This window comes from Erythranthe guttata, chromosome 11, assembly GCF_056151865.1.
Source record: "Erythranthe guttata isolate IM_541 chromosome 11, IM_541, whole genome shotgun sequence".
NCBI lineage: Eukaryota > Viridiplantae > Streptophyta > Magnoliopsida > Lamiales > Phrymaceae > Erythranthe > Erythranthe guttata.
This window is the reverse complement of record NC_142543.1, coordinates 15779351-15797128: the sequence shown is the minus strand read 5'-3', so window position 1 is coordinate 15797128 and position 17778 is coordinate 15779351. Positions and strand designations below refer to the sequence as shown.

General features: G+C 34.1%; 2 protein-coding genes across 2 annotated transcripts; both read left to right on the top strand.

Annotated features, from left to right (window-relative positions):
• The first annotated feature begins 9245 nt into the window (after positions 1 to 9245).
• LOC105961140 (TPX2 (targeting protein for Xklp2) protein family) lies at positions 9246 to 10505 on the top strand. The gene is made up of 6 exons (XM_012985383.2): positions 9246 to 9365; positions 9463 to 9543; positions 9624 to 9722; positions 9840 to 9899; positions 10015 to 10109; positions 10200 to 10505. The coding sequence occupies exons 1-6, from the start codon at positions 9333 to 9335 to the stop codon at positions 10285 to 10287; spliced, it is 456 nt and encodes a 151-aa protein (XP_012840837.1). The 5' UTR covers positions 9246 to 9332; the 3' UTR covers positions 10288 to 10505.
• A 1645-nt stretch (positions 10506 to 12150) lies between these two features.
• On the top strand, positions 12151 to 16801 carry LOC105961157 (pre-mRNA splicing factor SR-like 1). Its single transcript, XM_012985399.2, has 5 exons — positions 12151 to 12311; positions 12634 to 12941; positions 14347 to 14427; positions 15709 to 15780; positions 15974 to 16801. The coding sequence occupies exons 2-5, from the start codon at positions 12651 to 12653 to the stop codon at positions 16634 to 16636; spliced, it is 1107 nt and encodes a 368-aa protein (XP_012840853.2). The 5' UTR covers positions 12151 to 12311; positions 12634 to 12650; the 3' UTR covers positions 16637 to 16801.
• Positions 16802 to 17778: the final 977 nt, after the last annotated feature.

The window sequence follows — 17778 nt, the reverse complement described above, 5'->3', positions numbered from 1 at the left end:
GTTTCAGAATCAACGTCACTTTCTTCTGAAATGGTAGAGGTTGCATCAACTGATGGAACTGTTGGTGTGACACTGGAGTTGTTGTCTGATTCCTTTGTTGGTTCCTCCTCCAGTGGTCCTGCATTATTGTTAAAATCATCAAATTGAACATATGCAGATTCCATCACGGATTTTGTTCTAAGATTCAATATTCTATACGCATGGCTATTTCGAGAGTAGCCTAAGAATATTCATTGATCACTTCTAGCATCGAATTTTCCAAGCTGTTCTCTGTCATTCAGAATATAACAAGTACAACCAAAAGTACAAAGATAGTTGAGTTGAGGTTTTTTACCTGTCCAAATTTCGTAGGGAGTTTTAGTGGTACCTGGTCGAAGATAAACTCGATTTATGATATGACATGCAGTGTTAACTGCCTCTGCCCAAAATCGAGGAGCAATCTCCTTTGCGTTCATCATGACCCTGGCCATTTCTTGTAGAGTGCGATTTTTGCGTTCAACCACTCCATTTTGTTGAGGTGTTTTAGGTGCGGAGAATTCATGAGATATTCCATATTTTTCACAAAAGTTAGTAAATAAAGAATTTTCAAATTCTCTCCCATGATCGCTCCTAATTCTCTCAATGTCATGATGTTTCTCAACACTCACCTTTTTGCACAGTTTTTTAAACACATCAAAAGAATCAGATTTTTCCCTAATAAATTCTACCCAAGTAAATCTGGAAAAATCATCTACACACACGAATATGTACCGTTTTCCACCTATACTTTCTACTTGCACTGGTCCCATAAGGTCCATGTGTAGAAGTTCTAGGTTTCTACTGGTTCTTACATTAGCTAAAGCCATGTGTGAACTTTTGATTTGTTTACCCATTTTGCAATCACCACATATTCTTCCTACTTCTTTAGTGAGTTTGGGCAGACCTCTAACATACTCACCGCTGGAAATTTTTATGAGATTATCAAAGTTCAGATGTCCTAACCTTTTGTGCCATAGCACTGTAGAGTCTGACAAACTGTTGAAACAGTTCATACCAGCAGATACAAGAATGTAGCAGTTGTCAGGTGATCGGGTTCCTTGAATGACACAATTCTCGTCTTTGTCTAAGACTCGACATGCGAATTTGTTGAATCTGACTTCAAGATCTTGATCACATAATTGGCTGATGCTTATCAGATTCGACGTGAGTCCTTCTACAAGTAGTACATTCTTCAGCTTTGGCAGATTCTCATGATTTAGCGATCCTTTCCCTAGCACTTCACCCTTTTTCCCGTTTCCGAAGGTAACAGCTCCACCGGTGATTTGTTGATAGTTTTTCAGAAACTCTTTAACACCGGTCATATGTCGTGAACAACCACTGTCAAAATACCAATCATTAGCAGTACTTGCTTTTCAAGAAGTAATGGCAGATAAACATTTAAACGTGGACTTTTCAACCCAAATTTTTTGCTGAGGCCTATTTGAAATATCAATTTTATTTTTGGGTTTTTGAGAAGGTGAAGGAAAGTAACCAACCCTAGCAGAGTACAGAGAACGAGCCACAAGTTTTTTCACAAGTTTTAAATATTTGAAACATCTAGGACGTATGTGACCTGGATTTTGACAGAAAAAACAAGTGGGAATAAATCTTTTCTTTGAATGGTGCTTCGTTGCTTCAACAGTTGCAACTGTTTGTGAGACAGAAGCTTGTTTAACAAAGTTGATTTTTCTGTTTTGATCTTCCTTTTGCTTTAGATCAACTTTGGGTAGCTGACTTCCTCCTATGCCTAGACGATTATAGTTTGGCTTATTGTTGTTTAAGATTTCATCTAGATAACCTTTACCCATGTTCAATTTTGCAATTGCTTCTTGGGTTTGAGTGAGTTTAGCCTGCAAAATATTTTTCTCTTGATCACTAGATATGACCCTCTCCTCTAGAGTAGAGATTCTTACCTTTAGTGTCTTGTTTTCCTCTATAAGCACAAGCTTCTCCTTTTCCAGGAAGTTATTTACCTTAACAACGTCGAGCCATTTTTGGTACATTTTTTCATATACCTCCTTTACTTCGTCCAAGGTTGGTTCTTCATCGTCACTGCTGCTGTTAGGATCCTCTGCAAAAAAAGAATTTTCGTTTAGATTTTTGTTATAGTCAGAACACACACTTTCATACCTGGATTCTGTTTCACAGTCTGTTGCAACAGTTGATTCTGAGCTGTCCAGAGGAACTTTGCTGCTGAATGCTACAAAGTTAGTGACTTGATCGTTGTTTCCTTGGTCATCATCAGATTCTTCTTCATCACTCCAAACGGTAGTAAGTGACATTCTTTTCTTTTTCTTCAGGGTGTTTGCGCATTCTGATTGAATGTGACCAAAGCCTTCGCATTCTCGACACTGTATTCTTCTCGGTTTTGACTCCTCTGAGTTATCTTGATTTGAATTTCTCCTAGAATTTTGAAAGTTCACGGGTTTCCCTGTGTTGGGAAGGTTTCCCCTTTTTCCGATTTTTTTGAGAAATTTCCCAAAGTTTTTCGATAGTAGTGCCAAGGTCTCTTCAACTGTTTGCTCATCTTCTTGAGTTGACGAATTTTGGGGTGTTGCATATGATGTTTCAGCTTGAAAGGCTATCTTCTTTTCTCTAGGCTTTTCACGATGATTTTCACCATGATTAAGCTCTTGTGCTAGAAGTTTCCCCATGAGTTCGTCTAGTTTGAGCGTGTCAACATCTCTGACTTCTTCAATGGCAGCAATTCGGTAAGCAAATCTTTCAGGTAATGAGCGCATCGCTTTTCTCACTAATTTGCTTTCTGAGTAAGGTTCACCGAGTGCGTACGATTCATTGGAGATATCACATAATTTAGCATGGAAGTCAGTGATCGTCTCATTCTCCTCCATCTTCAAATTTTCGAATTTGGTGGCCAGCATCTGTAACTTGGATGTCCTTACAGTTGACGTTCCTTCGTATGTGACTTGAAGAATTTCCCAAGCTCTCTTTGCAGATTCACATGACGCTATTAGTTTAAATTGATTATCGTCAACACCACTAAATATTGCGTTTAGGGCCCTTGAGTTGTAGTTTGCGAGTAGTATCTCTCCATCACTCCAATCTGCTTCTGGTTTGAATACTTCCTCTTTGTCTTCTCCTTTGACCATGGGAGGTGTCCAACCAGTTATGATGGCGCGCCATGCTCTTTCATCTATGGATTTGATAAACATCTTCATTTTTTATTTCCAGTATGAGTAGTTGGAGCCGATTAGGAGAGGTGGTCGAGTAGTTGAAGATCCTTCTCGTTGAGTATTCATATCTGCACAAAATAAGAGTAATAAGTTCCCAAAATCTCACTAGATATATTTAGTGACAGGCTCTTGATGCCAATTGTTAGAATTATTTCGTGCAAATTAATTATAAATTTGTGTCCGATAAATTCCAGAATCAGTTTTAGCTACTGTTCTACTGTTTTACGAAGAGTTGCAACAGTTAATGAAACAGTAATAAAAAGACACAAATTTTAAAGTGGTTCGGATACAATTGTACCCTACATCCACGGGGACCTGCAAATGAAATTCACTAATCTTTAGTTTTACGAATACAGTAATTGGACTTAATCGAAAATACAAAGACTCCCTCTTTGTCGACGCCGTTCTTGTATACTACACTGAATTGTCAATCTTCACTTTGCAGCACGTCCCTTGTTCCGCACGGTTGAAATTCCTTCAACGCTGAGTCCCTCAGTCGGCGGATCGACCTCCTCCCGAGATCTTCTGAGTTCTCCTCCCGAAGAACCGATCTTCTTTTCGGTGAAAGAAGCAAACCCTTTCGCTGTATTTTCTTCTCGGATTAAGATCAAAGGTCTGGAGCAGCAACGTAAGAGCAGAAAAACTTTTTCTCTCAAAATAAAAGGGACAGCCTTCACACACGTTGATGCTCTTCTTTTTATATTTCCTTAGAGAATAGTAGAGCCCTACACAAAATTAAGAGCCCATTAGGTTAGATTTGATCTCACGTAAGGAAAGAAAGAGTTGTGTAACAAGAAAGGTCTTAGTCAAGAAAATTCCTTGTTAACAAAACACTTAGGCAATTAAATAAATTAATGACAAAATAAGAGTTTAAAGAACTAAGGAAACTTCCCTAGTTTTTATACATGGTTTTCACACACATGTTGAAAACCCGAAATTAGAATCCTCTCGGATTCTAACAGATAATATCGGCCAACCGACTTTTAAGAAACTGAAAGCCACTGACCAACCCATTTATATATGGGTCGGTTAAAATTACCGAACCGACAACAAAATTATCAACCGAAAGAAGCGAGTCGAAAGTGGGTCGGTTGGCGATAAAACCGACCCATGCCCGGCTCTAGATTTATTATTATAGATTTGAAATCATTTCCCCAAATCCCTTCATCGATCCAGATGCACCCCTAAGATTAAGGTCATGTTATTATCATCTCATTCAATAATTTATTATGTCTTAGTTATTAATCTAAACTCAACTTTATTGTATGTCTAGGTAGCCCGAAAACTTCAACTTTTTAATATTTTCGTGTCTCGTACACGTTTTACGTCGGACACTCGAGGACGTCTGCCAAACATCTTATGGGCAATTTTTAAAAAGTTAGAAACATGTTTAAATAGCTTTCAAATAGTTTTGTTGATTCCCTAATTAGTTACGAGATTTAATGATCAATTGCAGATTGATGGTTGATAGTTATTTAGAATATGTTTGTATGAATATATAAACAGAATTTATATATAAATAAAAACATATGTATGTTTATACACCATATTTATAAATATACCTCTATAATTTTAATATTTACATGTACCCCAAGCTCCTGTGTCCCTATTTTTGGAATATGTTGTTTCTACGTATCCGTTTTCTATTTCTCCGTATCACCGTTTCCGTCTCCGTCACACGGAGGTGTATGTTGGTGACTTATGGAATCGAAGAAGACCCTTCCCAACATCTCCACTCCAAGAATGTAGTAATCCTTTGGCAAAAGCCCACATTCAGTATTGTTCATGTGGTTGATGAGCGTTAAGTTATGTAGCACGGACACGGAAACGCCGACACAGGAGAACAGGGAAAACGAACACGAAAAAACTCCGCTTTTAAAAAAGTTGGATATGAGAACGTGGGAAAATGCGTAAATAATAAAAATATAGGAGTGCATTCATAATTTTTGAAAGATATTATAATGTTTAATATCATTCCACAAATTACACTCGACGCATATAAATTTATTTTATTATGGAATTAACATCTACAAAAATATTAAAACACCACTAGAAGTGAAAATGAGACATAATATTTAAGATTTTTTTAAGCGTATGCATTTTGGAGTTTTTATTTAAAATGAAATTTGCATTTATTTTGTATGGAAACGCGTTTCCAATTTTTCATTAGTATCGGACACGTTCTCGAAACTTTTAAATATATATGGAAACGGCCCTGAAATATTTCCGACAGGTGTCATGGAGTTTCGGTTTCCAATACATTTCCGATACGTGGAAATGCGTGTGGATTAAAGTTTCCATGCATCATAAGCGTTAGGGCATCTCCGACCGGACACCATAACGCCATTTTTCATCTAATTTAGGTGTTTTTAGCCTCCCACCCGAAATTCCTATATTACCATTACACCTAAAATTATAGAGATTTGATTTTAGCCTCCCACCGTGGTCAACCCCCATATCACCAAATACTCAAATCCTATTTTTCTACCAAATTTTTTGGTGAAGGAATTTTCATCTCCCACCGGTCCACCATTTTCCTATTTTTTTTCCACCAAATCCTATTTTTCCTACCAAATATAGAGGTGAAAATAGGATTTGGCGTAATTAACACCATTTTATTAAGTACCATATAAAATGACGATTTTAACTAATTGCATCCGATTACCAACTTATTAGCATATTTATCGTAAATAAATTGGTACTAATTATTAAATTAGTTTTTAAAATATAAATACATTTGTTATTATTAACAAAACATTAATTTTAATAATATAAATGTGCTTTGGTATCAATGTTTATTAGTTCATTTCTTTACTTAACTAATACGCTAATTGCTATTAATAAAATATAATAAGCAACAATAGAAAGATTAACGAAACACACTTTAATTGATGAAATACAGATATTTAAATTGAAATACATAGCTCATAAAATAACAAACAACATAACATGATAACAAAACATGATAAACAATAACACAAATTATATAAATTTAAATCATCATGAACTGCTTATTTAAATTCTCATGTCGTACTTAATATATGATTTATGCAATAATTTATGAAATCATTGTTTATATATGATTTTATTATATTTAAAATAATTTGAGTTCATGTTATTTCATGTTTAGACAGTTTTTTTAAATTGATAACATAATTTTTAAATTATATAGTTAAGAAAATTTATTACTTAACATTGGATCTATAATTAATATTTAGGAAATAAAATATTATAAAATTATGATTAACATTATATTTATAGTTTTGGGGCGTATATGGTGAAATGCCATGGGAGACCAAACCAAATCCCATTTCCTATAAGTGGTGAAATGGTGAAATATTATTATTTTAATATTTGGTCTAAATTTTGGTGAAACCCATTGGAGACCAAAAACACCATTTTTCCACCAAAAATGGTGGAGTAGTAAAATGGTGTGTTACCGGTGGGAGATGAACCCATTTTTTCACCGCCATAAATGGGATTTGGTGAAAAAATGGTGAAACCAGTCGGAGATGCTCCAAAACTAAGGTGTTTTTTTTTTTTTTCCATTATTTCTTAGTTTTGCCAAAACCGTTCAATGAAATTCCCTATTGTGATAGTTCCAAAATTTAAAATCCATATAGGACATAAAACCAATATGATGCAGATTAACTAAATTACCTCTATTTAGTGTTCTTTTAAATTTATCTGTTCAATAGAGTTTGGATGGAGGGCATAATTGACTTACTAAAATTTAATATTAAATTAGGACTTATATCAAATAGGAGAAAAAAATTTAATCTATCCAAAGGCAATTTATAAATGAGGGGGTTTCCTAATAATTTCTTTAAACTATTCTATTTTGAAACCTTAATTTTATGATTAAAATAAAATTTCATTTTACATTAATTTTATTCTGATCCCGTTGCATAGTAAGGGTCAACTTATTAGTAAGTATTAATAATACAATTTTTTTAGAACAATTATGAAAAAAAGACTACACATACATCCACAGGCTGATGAAATTAATGATCACTACTCACTAATAATATAAAAATGGTGTTTTACTATGAATTTTTTTTTACGGTAAAAATCCGTAGTAAAATAAAATTTTACTATGCGATAATTTTAGAGTCGAAGTAAATGCTATAATTTACTATTGCAAAAAGGTCATTTACCATAGCAAAGTTTTTGTCATGCTCGTATATGATAGGGGCAAATTCGCAGCTAATACGTAGTAAGAGCATTTTTTAATATGAATTTAGTACAGTTTGCTATGGTTATGGTCGTAATAAAAAGTGATTTTTCTACTAGTGAATTAAGTATTAAAAAAAAAGGGAAAAAAACAAATAAATATCCCGCAAAGAATGACCTAACAGTTGGAGCAAGTGAACTTGTGTGAATTGACATAAGTTATAAGACTGTATGCATCAACAACCTCTGCGAATAGAAAGTATTACTAGCTACAAATTAAAAGCTTTCAGCACAAGAAAAAAATGCTTTTCCAATATAAACTAACTTCTAACACAAGCATAATTCCACAATTTTCATGAATAGATTGATCATGGAACTATGACCTAACAACATGACCGCCTCTAATTATACATAAATCTCATATGATAAGAAAACAATAACTACCCATAACCTTCTATTTATTTTCAACCAAAGAAAATAAATAAATAAACTAAATAAAATATTTAACAACAAAATACCTGATTAGTGCTGACCAATCATTACTAATGGATTAATTCCACTATTAATGATGTTGATGGAGAATAATTTAATGAAGAACCACTCAAACTACTTTATCAAAGTTTGTTCTCGCATGATTGTCCACTTTTGTGTTTGTACTTAGAACAATGTAAACACATGATATTTTTATAATATTTAATTAGTGGATCTAACTTTCTTAAAAATTACTAGTGTTTATAGAGCATGTAATGCACAATATAATATGAATTTTGAATTTATCTTTATTTATTTTAACGAAGGAACACACAATCAATTATTTAGATGCATTGAGTAAACTTACAGTACTCTCGTATAATAGTTCGTAAGCTATACAAAAGAAGTAAACCGCATTACACTAACCATGTGTGACAAGTTCGACCTCACAATCGCTGGTAAGACGATTCGAACCTAAGTCAATTGACACATGATTAGTTGCTCCAACCGCTAGGCCATCCCTTGGGGGACTAACCTAAGTTTCGCCCAAAATTTTGAATGTTTGATTATTTACAATGTGGTCTAACAATAAATTACAGGTCTCTAACATACTATGGAATAAAAAAAGTGCAATTTTACAATCAAATTTATCATACAACACTTATGTTCTGAATTAGAGACGCCGAATCGACGTCTGACTTAGGCCTTGATGTCTTTTGATTTCATCCTTCAATGCCTGGAATACGAAATAACCCCTTTATGCTTGCTTTATTTAACTTTGGGAGGGAATACTTTCCGTCGGAGGGGTTTGTCTCCACTCAAGATTGGATCTCTCTACCAAGTATTATTCCTTGAATTCATTGAGTTGTTCCAAAGGATCAAAACGTGTTACCTAATGAAAGACACCACAAGGACAAAAAAAAAAAAACCCGCCATTTTTGTCGATTCCGCGGAAGGTCTCGATAGGAGAACTCAATTATAGTCTATAGTACAGTTCTTCATCTCAAGAAAATTGAAGAAAAATCAACCAATTAAACAATCCAATGTGTAATATTTCACATACAACAAAATCTATCAAAATCTATTTTGGATAGATTTTATTTTTTGGTAGTTGATATTTTTAGCTATTTTTCAGGTTATACTATTTCGTATAAAATTATTTATGCACTCGTTGATTTTTGATCTATAGACCTTCACCGGGTGTTGTTCTTTAAAAAAAAAGAAAAAAAAAAAAGAATTATGTATATTACATGATGAGAGGGAAATTTAATCAGAATGTTTGGTAAAATAGAGCCCAAAAAAGTTCTTCAAACATGTTTGTGATTGAGCAACAGCAAGTGATTAATTCCCCATGGAAACATACAAATCTCCAAACCCCATTCAAATTTATTGATTAATTAATTAGCTTTATATATACCTCAGTTCAATTAGACACATATCATCACATAATTAAATTTACTAATTAAGCTAGTAATCATGGAGAGCCCAGATAAGAAATCTGCTCAAAAGGTGAGTGTTTAATTTAATGCATAATTATTTCTACTATTAATAGCTTAATATAACTAAGCTTATTTTTTTTTTATAACTTGCATTGTTTGTTAATTAGTCGATGAAGAGCGTTTCGCAGTCTGCAGTTTCATCACCTAACCGAGGATCGTCGATGAGAAGTAGCAATTCTTTTTATGGGGTATAATTATTCAATCTTTCGAACAAAATTCATTTAAATTAATTTCACAAATATAGTTAGATAATTTCTTTATATGTTAGGATCTTCAAAAGTGTTGGATAAAAGAAAACACTAAGCCGTCGGAGTTTAGACTCCATACTCAACAAAGAGCAGCACAGCGTGCGATTTTCGACTCCTCCGTAAGTACAAATCGATCGAAAATCCTAAGACAATTTCTAAAAATAAAAAAAAATTAAAAAAGACAATAAATTACATAGGCTTCTTTTTTCTTAACTAATGTAAGAAAATACATGCAGGTTTCAATCAAGCTTTGCATCATAGAGCAACACAAGAAACAAGTAGAGAAAGTGCTCAAGGTATATTATATGTATACATATATAAAATTAATTACAAATAAAAATAGTACTATACAAATAATTAGTCGAATTTATATTAACGAAATTTTTCGACTCGGGGGACGAGGGCATGCAGGTAATAGAGGAGGAAGAGGTAAAAATGATTAGAAAGGAGATGATTCCGAGAGCTCAATTGATGCCTCTTTTCGACAAGCCATTCTTACCACAAAGGTAAATTAATTCAAGAATGTGGCTAACTTTATTATTTACTTTTTTTTTTTTTTTTTTTTTTTTTTATTATTATTATTACGTTGGTTATAGATCGACTAGGCCTTTGACAATTCCTCGGGAGCCAAGTTTCCTTATGACAACAAATTGCAAACGTAGCAGCCGAATTTCGTGCAGGTAATAAACATTTGCAGAGTTGGAAGGCGGCCCCGATAATATACGATACATTGTTGAATTTTTGGTGGTGTTGTTCTTAATTTTCGTCTCTTTTGCTTACATGATTTTTTTGTAATTGAGTAGTAAGTTCATTGGTTTAGTTTTGAGTGGAATAAATGGACATGTACTTCAATTGAGTTCTATTCTTAAGATGTTTCTCATGTGGCTTTATATTTGTCTTCATATTTTCATCCTTGAAAAATATCTACCTTTAATACAAAAAAAAAAAGAGAGAGAGAGAACGACACCTGATTAGGGTGGGGTTAGGCTTGACCCTCTACTTGTTTATAAAAGAAAAGAACAGTTAATGAGTATATAATGAGTTTCGTGCAAATTGCTACATCCCATCAAAAACCAGAAATAGCAACCGACAAACAAAAAAAAAATAGCTAAATATGACATATAGGCCCGAAATAGAAACCTAACAAAATGCAAAGAACACCTAACAAAATGTAAAGAACACGGGCAAAACAGATAACCCAAATAATAAATTGGATAGATCAAAGATTTAGAATATGAAACTTTGTAATGAAGAACCAACAAGGACTCTAAACCACCAGGATTAAGCTGGTATACCTATCTAGGGCTTCTCTCGTTTAGAGGAGAGGTCCGTACTGAAAATAAATATACAACAAATACTTCAGCTTACTAATAATCGATGAAGCACGGAAACTTCAACTTCTTAACGTATCCGTGTTTCAGACACGTTTCGTGTTCGACACTCAAGGACACCTGCAGGATACCTCATGGGCCATAACGCAATTTCTGTAAAGTTAGAAACATGATTGAATAACAAATTTTCAAATATTGTTAATGTTTCCCTAATTATTTACATGATTAATCGCAAATTAGTAGTTGATATTAATATTTATTTTGAATATATTTGATGGAAACTTGTATATGTTTATATAGCATATTTATAAATATATCCATATATTTTTAATATTTATGCATTTCCCCCAAATTTCTATAACTTCATTTTTAGGACATGCCGTTTTCTTGTGCCCGTTTCTCTATATCCCCGTATCACCGTTTCCATGCCCATATTACATAGCCAATAACTTAAACTTTTGAGGCTCTTACATTGATAGGGAGAGGCCTAACCTTCATTTCACTTTTTGACGAAAGTTGAGGTTTTTTTTTTTAATCTCATACCCTTTCCCACCAACCCACTTTCTCAATTTTGTTTATCTAATTTACCAACATTCACAAATCAAATCCCAGCCATTTCACTCCATATCCCTCCAAAATCGACTGTGAAATCCCATTTTTGGAAACCACCTTCTCCCACCGCGAAACTGCCTCAGTTCGCTTATCTCTGCCGTCGTCGTCGTTGTCGCCTCTGCAATAGTCGTCTTCTCCGGCCACCATCATTCTTCCTACGACGTCACAATAGCCGAATTAGGGCTCTAACATCTTTTTATGAGGTAAATGCCGTCTTTGACTACGAAATCGTCCACCGATTCTGGTCACCCATCATGCTTCATACGACATTGCAGTAGCCGCATAAGAGGCCCAACATCTTTTTTTTTTTTTTTTTCTCGAAAACACGATCTAAATTACAAAATCGACAACTTATTTACGAAAACACTGTTTTGGGAAATATTAATTGAAATAAAAAAAATTCCGTGAAAAATTACGTCATAAAGAGGTTGCTATAAAACTGAAACAAACATCGTGGGCTTCAGTAATTATGGATAGACATGTGCGTATTTTTGTAATCTAACATAAATTTAGGGGGTTTTGGTAATTTAATAAAAGATTTAACAAATTCAAGAATTAATTGAAAACGGGTCCCACAACGCGGCGATGCCAAAACTCTTTCTTTAAGGACCCAAATTAAAACGAGTTGTGATATTTGCATCTAGGGCTCCAAATCAGCTCCCAACATTTTCCCCCTTTTCTCTTCCTCACCAATTCATCCATTAGAAAGCCAATATATATTCCCAATTCGTGAATCATTGGTTCCAATCGGCAGATGATCTAACGGTACGCGCTCCGACAGTTGCTCGATTACTTCCGTTATCCATTCCGTTTCAATTTCCTCGTACTTTCGTTTGTGCTAATTCCCGTGTCTGCAGTTAAATTCACTCGCCATTAGAAACAGTTTTCGCCATTAATTTTTTTTTTTTTTGAGTTTCTAACTTTCCCCTTAATTGGCAGAATTTTTGGTGATTTTATGATTGAATTTTAGGTTTAGTTAAATGGCACCATTTTTTTTTTGGAAATTTGATGTGATGGGTAGAATTTTTGGTGATTTTATGATTGAATTTTAGGTTTAGTTAAACGGCACCAATTTTTGTTTTTACAGGTGGTGGATGATCAGCAATGGGGGAGATAAAGTCATCCGGGAGGCCAATCGATCAGTTGTTCGAGAAGGTCCTTTCGATAAATATAGTTTCGTCTGATTACTATCGGGACCTCTTGAGATTGAACACGTACAATGAAGTGATCGACGAGATTTACGTAACTGTCACGCACGTCGAGCCGTGGATGACAGGCAACTGCCGGGGCCCGTCGACTGCGTACTGCCTTCTCTACAAATTCTTCACTATGAAACTCACTGTCAAACAGATGCACGGCCTCTTGCAGCACCCCGATTCTCCCTACATAAGAGCTGTAAGTAGACTCGTGCCCTGATTGTAGTTCTTTTTACGCCTCGTTTGGTTGGGGAGATTAGCCCTGATTAACTAAATATTGGACTTTGTTTGATGTTTGGTATCCCAATAACTTGCCGACCCACAAATATTATGTTATCATTGCTTATCTTGTCTTCTAGGCATGTTTTTTATAGAATCTTCTAAGGTCCAGTAATACAATTGGGTTTCATTAGATTATTGGAACACAATTGTATTATTGGACCTTGGAAGATCCAATAAAAAACATGCCTATAAGGCATGATAACATAATATTTGTGGGTCGACCCGGCAAGTTATTGGGGATACCAAACATCAAACAAAGTCTCATTATTTAGCTAATCATGGCTAATCTCCCCAACCAAACGAGGCCTTAGTGTTTTGGGAAGAAATTAGTAAGTCTAGATTTCTTTTTTTTTTTTTAATTAAAAAAATGGTCTTATAATATGGCCGTACTACGCACGTGCATAAAGGGATTCGAACCCCTGATCTCTCACCAAACACCACTATGGGAGATGCTCTTGATAGTAAGTCTAGTTATAACTTCTCTTGTAGAGTGTAAGGATTGCACGTAAAATAATTTTGATGGAGGAATAAGATTCGATGAACAAACTTATAGAATACAGATTTTGCAAGTCCTCATTTAAAGGGTTACACTAAATACAGCTGAGGCTAGAAAGAAAAAAAAAGTTGATTTTTTAATTGTTATCATATTGTGAATAGCTGCTTAAACGAGTGTGAAAGTATAAAATGTGGATGAAGTGGAAAACTCGATATAGGAAAGAAGCAAGAGAAAATTACCCATTACTATAGTCATTTAATTAAAATAAATAGTTTACAGTGAAAAGATTAAATACGAATCTTGAAATATTTTGCTGTGTACAAAATCCTGCTGAAAGATAGATCGCACAGATTGAAATTCCACTGCTAAAGATGCATTTGATTAGTGCAAGGTTAATTTTCGAGACCGAAAAGTTCGCTTTCCCTAAAGTTACAAACTTGACCTCGTAATAATTGAATAAATCAACAACTGTTAACAAATTTTCAGTTAGTGAATGCTACTTTGTATTATTCTGCTGTTTGCAGAAAATTTATTGAACTTAAAAAGTTTCCTTGTATGATCGAGTAAACATAACTGTTATGTTTAATAATTGTTTCTTTTGGGGAGTAAAAATAACTGTTAATATGCTTTGATACGGAAGGAAAACTTATTGTACCAATCCACTCTAGGTCCTGGACCACCAATTTAATTTTTGACCGACTTTTTGAAGTGTAATGAATTCATGGACTTCTGCACGTAAAGCTTTACGTCTGTTTGACTTCACAGTCTATTTTTCCTTTTTGGGTGCGGAATAGCTAATGCTCACATTTTGTTTTTTCTTTTCCAGATTGGTTTTCTTTACTTAAGGTATGTTGCAGATCCAAAGACATTGTGGAGTTGGTATGAGCCATACATAAAAGATGACGAGGTAAGAAAAAGATTCTTCCAGTTTTTTTGCAGAATTATTAATGTTGTATGAAGTTCCGATATTTAGTTTTCATGCAATTTGAATAAACCCTAAGCCATGTTGCATTTCATGAAGCAGATCGAAAAAACGCATTAATAATTTGATGTCAAGTGAGATCAACAAATTGCTATCATGGCTTGATTTGGTTAATTAATCGATTCAACATGCTTTAGCATTATCTGGAAATACCCGAATCTAGGATTATCAAATTGGCTATCATGAAGCTCTTTATTCGATCTGTTTTCTCCATTAGTTGTGTTTTTAGTCCATAGCATGTATGAGATTAAGGTGGTGTCTATACATGTTTGTGTTGATCGAAAGTCAATGTAAAAACAATGCTGTCTCTCGATCAATACCATCCGTCATAAAGTTTTTTTTTCTTTGCCTGCTTTCGTTGTTTACTTTTTACTGGACTTGTAATTCCATGCACCGTTTCAGTTATCGTCATGGTAGTCAAAAATCGAGATTTTAAGTTGAATCAGTGAGGGGTATCGGAAACGTAAAATCGTAAGATTTTATATATGTTGAAAAATTAATAGCAAAACCATTATATATATATCTAATATGTCCTAACAAAAATAAAATATCCGCACATTGATAAAACATGTTTTAACATAAATTAAACATAGTAACATTATTTAAACATACTTAATTTATTTTTTTGCAATTTGACTGATCTTAACGATTTTGCGCCCGATTTCAACCGATTTAAGGGACTTGCAATTTCACTATGATTTGACTATCTGTAAGGGTGTACTATCGTAGGATCGATGATTTTACGATTTAAATCCTGATTTAACTACCTTGGTTATCATGCTATTGTCCACTGCCTGCTATGAGTCCGTGATCTTTCTTAGCGGATTATGTGTATAGAACTCTTTTATATAATTTTGAAATATTCTGTTCTCAGTTTCTGGTAGCCCATTGACAAGGATCGAAGGAATTTACAATTACACAGTGGTTCATCAACATGATTCATTACTGTGCAGGTGAACTGCTTTTGTGTAATAAACATGATTTCAAGAAAACAAAAGAAAATGTTTTTTAAATCTTGATAAAGCACCGTGTGCTTTCGTACTTGATGTTCCAGTTCTTTTTCCCTAAATTATATTTGAATTTTATTACCAAATTGGCTCCGGTAGTTATGCTGTACAATTTTCTTTCCTCAACATCATTTTTTTGTCCGAATTGGTTCCATCGGATAAAGTTTAATTCTATGGGATATTCTTGATTCTATTTCAGGAATTTTCTCCTGGTTCAAATGGCCGAACGACTTCAATGGGTGCGTACTTGCGCGATTTGCTTCTTGGACAGGTCAAATTTCATATTTTTTTCACCATATTTTTTATCCCTCCGTTCCATAATATCTGTCCTTTAAGATTTTCACACACACATTAAGGAATTTATTGCATTATTGCAACTATTATTGGAACTCTAAAGTGACAGATAATATGAAACGGAGGTAGTATAAGACAAGTTCCAACAACTTTATAATTTCTTGGTGCAGTATTACTTCGACACACTATTCCCCCGCATCCCCGTACTAGTTATACGAAGCATCGTAGCCAATCTCGAAAATCTAAAGTTACCGACGAAACACTGCGGAGTTACTGGTGAGACCACGCGTGGGGCCGACGACACTGTGAGGAGGCCCCCTTCTGTGAAGGCCTCACTTTCCGTCTCTTTTGGTCAACGCGCTCCACATCGTGCATCGACTAGGGGCTCATCTCCAGTTCGTCGTGATTTGCCTGATCGAGAATCGGCCAGAGATAGAGATAGAGAAAGAGATAGAGATAGAGAAAGAGATAGAGAAAGAGACAGAGATAGAGATATAGAGAGAGATAGAGATAGATATAGAGAGAGAAGGTCTCGAGATAGCTATAGAAGGGATTACGATAGGAGCGAGCGTAGAGAAGGTGGGTCCCGCAGGAGTAGGAGCAGGAGCAGGAGCAGAAGTGGAAGCATTTACGAACGAAGTGGGCATGACGAAAATCGTGGTGGTGGTTCTTCTAATAATAATGCATCAACGTCAAGTAATCTTGCGAAGCTTAAGGATTTATATGGGGATTCGAGCAATGGTGAGAAGAAGGATAGGGGCGATGAAAAGGTTCATAGCAGGCCAGGTGGCACTGAGGAGGTGATTAGGCTTGGCGGATCTACGTGGAGGTAGGAGGCTTCGATTTAAGGGGTCGTTTGGTTTGGTGATTTCTTTATATTTCAAACTTTCGAGAAAAAAGAAAATGACTTGTTGGGTTTTGTGTTTATGTATGTACAATATGTTGAAAATGATTCGCCTATATTTTATTATAGACACTTTGTTTCAGTTGATTGATAACATGTTTGTTTTTAAGAAGCATTTACAGACCAACTGGTTTAGCTAAAGTTTGAATTTCAAATCTATATATGGATCGTTTTACTTTACTTATACGGTAAGGTATTATGTATAATAAATTAATAATATGCAATACAAACAATATAATACCTACAAGTTATAATTGTATATCATATAACTGCGACTAGAACATGATGTTTGGCATAATTAGAAGTAATTTTTTTTTATATTCAACACATATACACATTTTTTTCGAGTAATTGTCTATATATATATATATATATATATATATATATATATATATATATATATATATATATATATATATATATATATATATATATATATATATATATATATATATATATATATATATATATAATATTTGTTATTGGTTCCTTAAAATTATAAATAATTATCTCAAATACCTTTTCTTTATTTATTTATTTTTTTTATGGGGCAATTTGCTATAGGTCCTCCTATAAGAGATTATATGTGTTAAAATCCATCTAATAAACTCTAATTTCCAGCAAATTTTTGTATTTATATTTTGTCAAAAGTACCCCTATCAATATCCCTATTAATATACGATAAAATATATCTTCAAAATCAAATCCCCTATTTTTCTCCCTATTATACTCCAAATCCGAAAATTATAATTGCAAAAATCTGGAATTCGATTTCTTCCTTGTTTCTTCAAAGCGAAAATCTCACCACGAATTTTGAATCCTTCCATAGGTTTGGGTGTTTTATCGTTTGCAGTTCTACCAGGTCGTTTGCATTTTGTCTTCGTTCGATTTGATGTTCACTATTTGCATTTGTCTCGTTTGTTGTTTACAAATTGCTTGTTGTTCGGAAACAACGGCTGGTGTTTAGGGTTTGTTGTTCCGAAAATTATAATTGCAAACATCAGGAAATCGATTTCTTCCCTGTTTCTTCAAAGCGAAAATCTCACCACGAATTTTGAATCCTTCCATAGG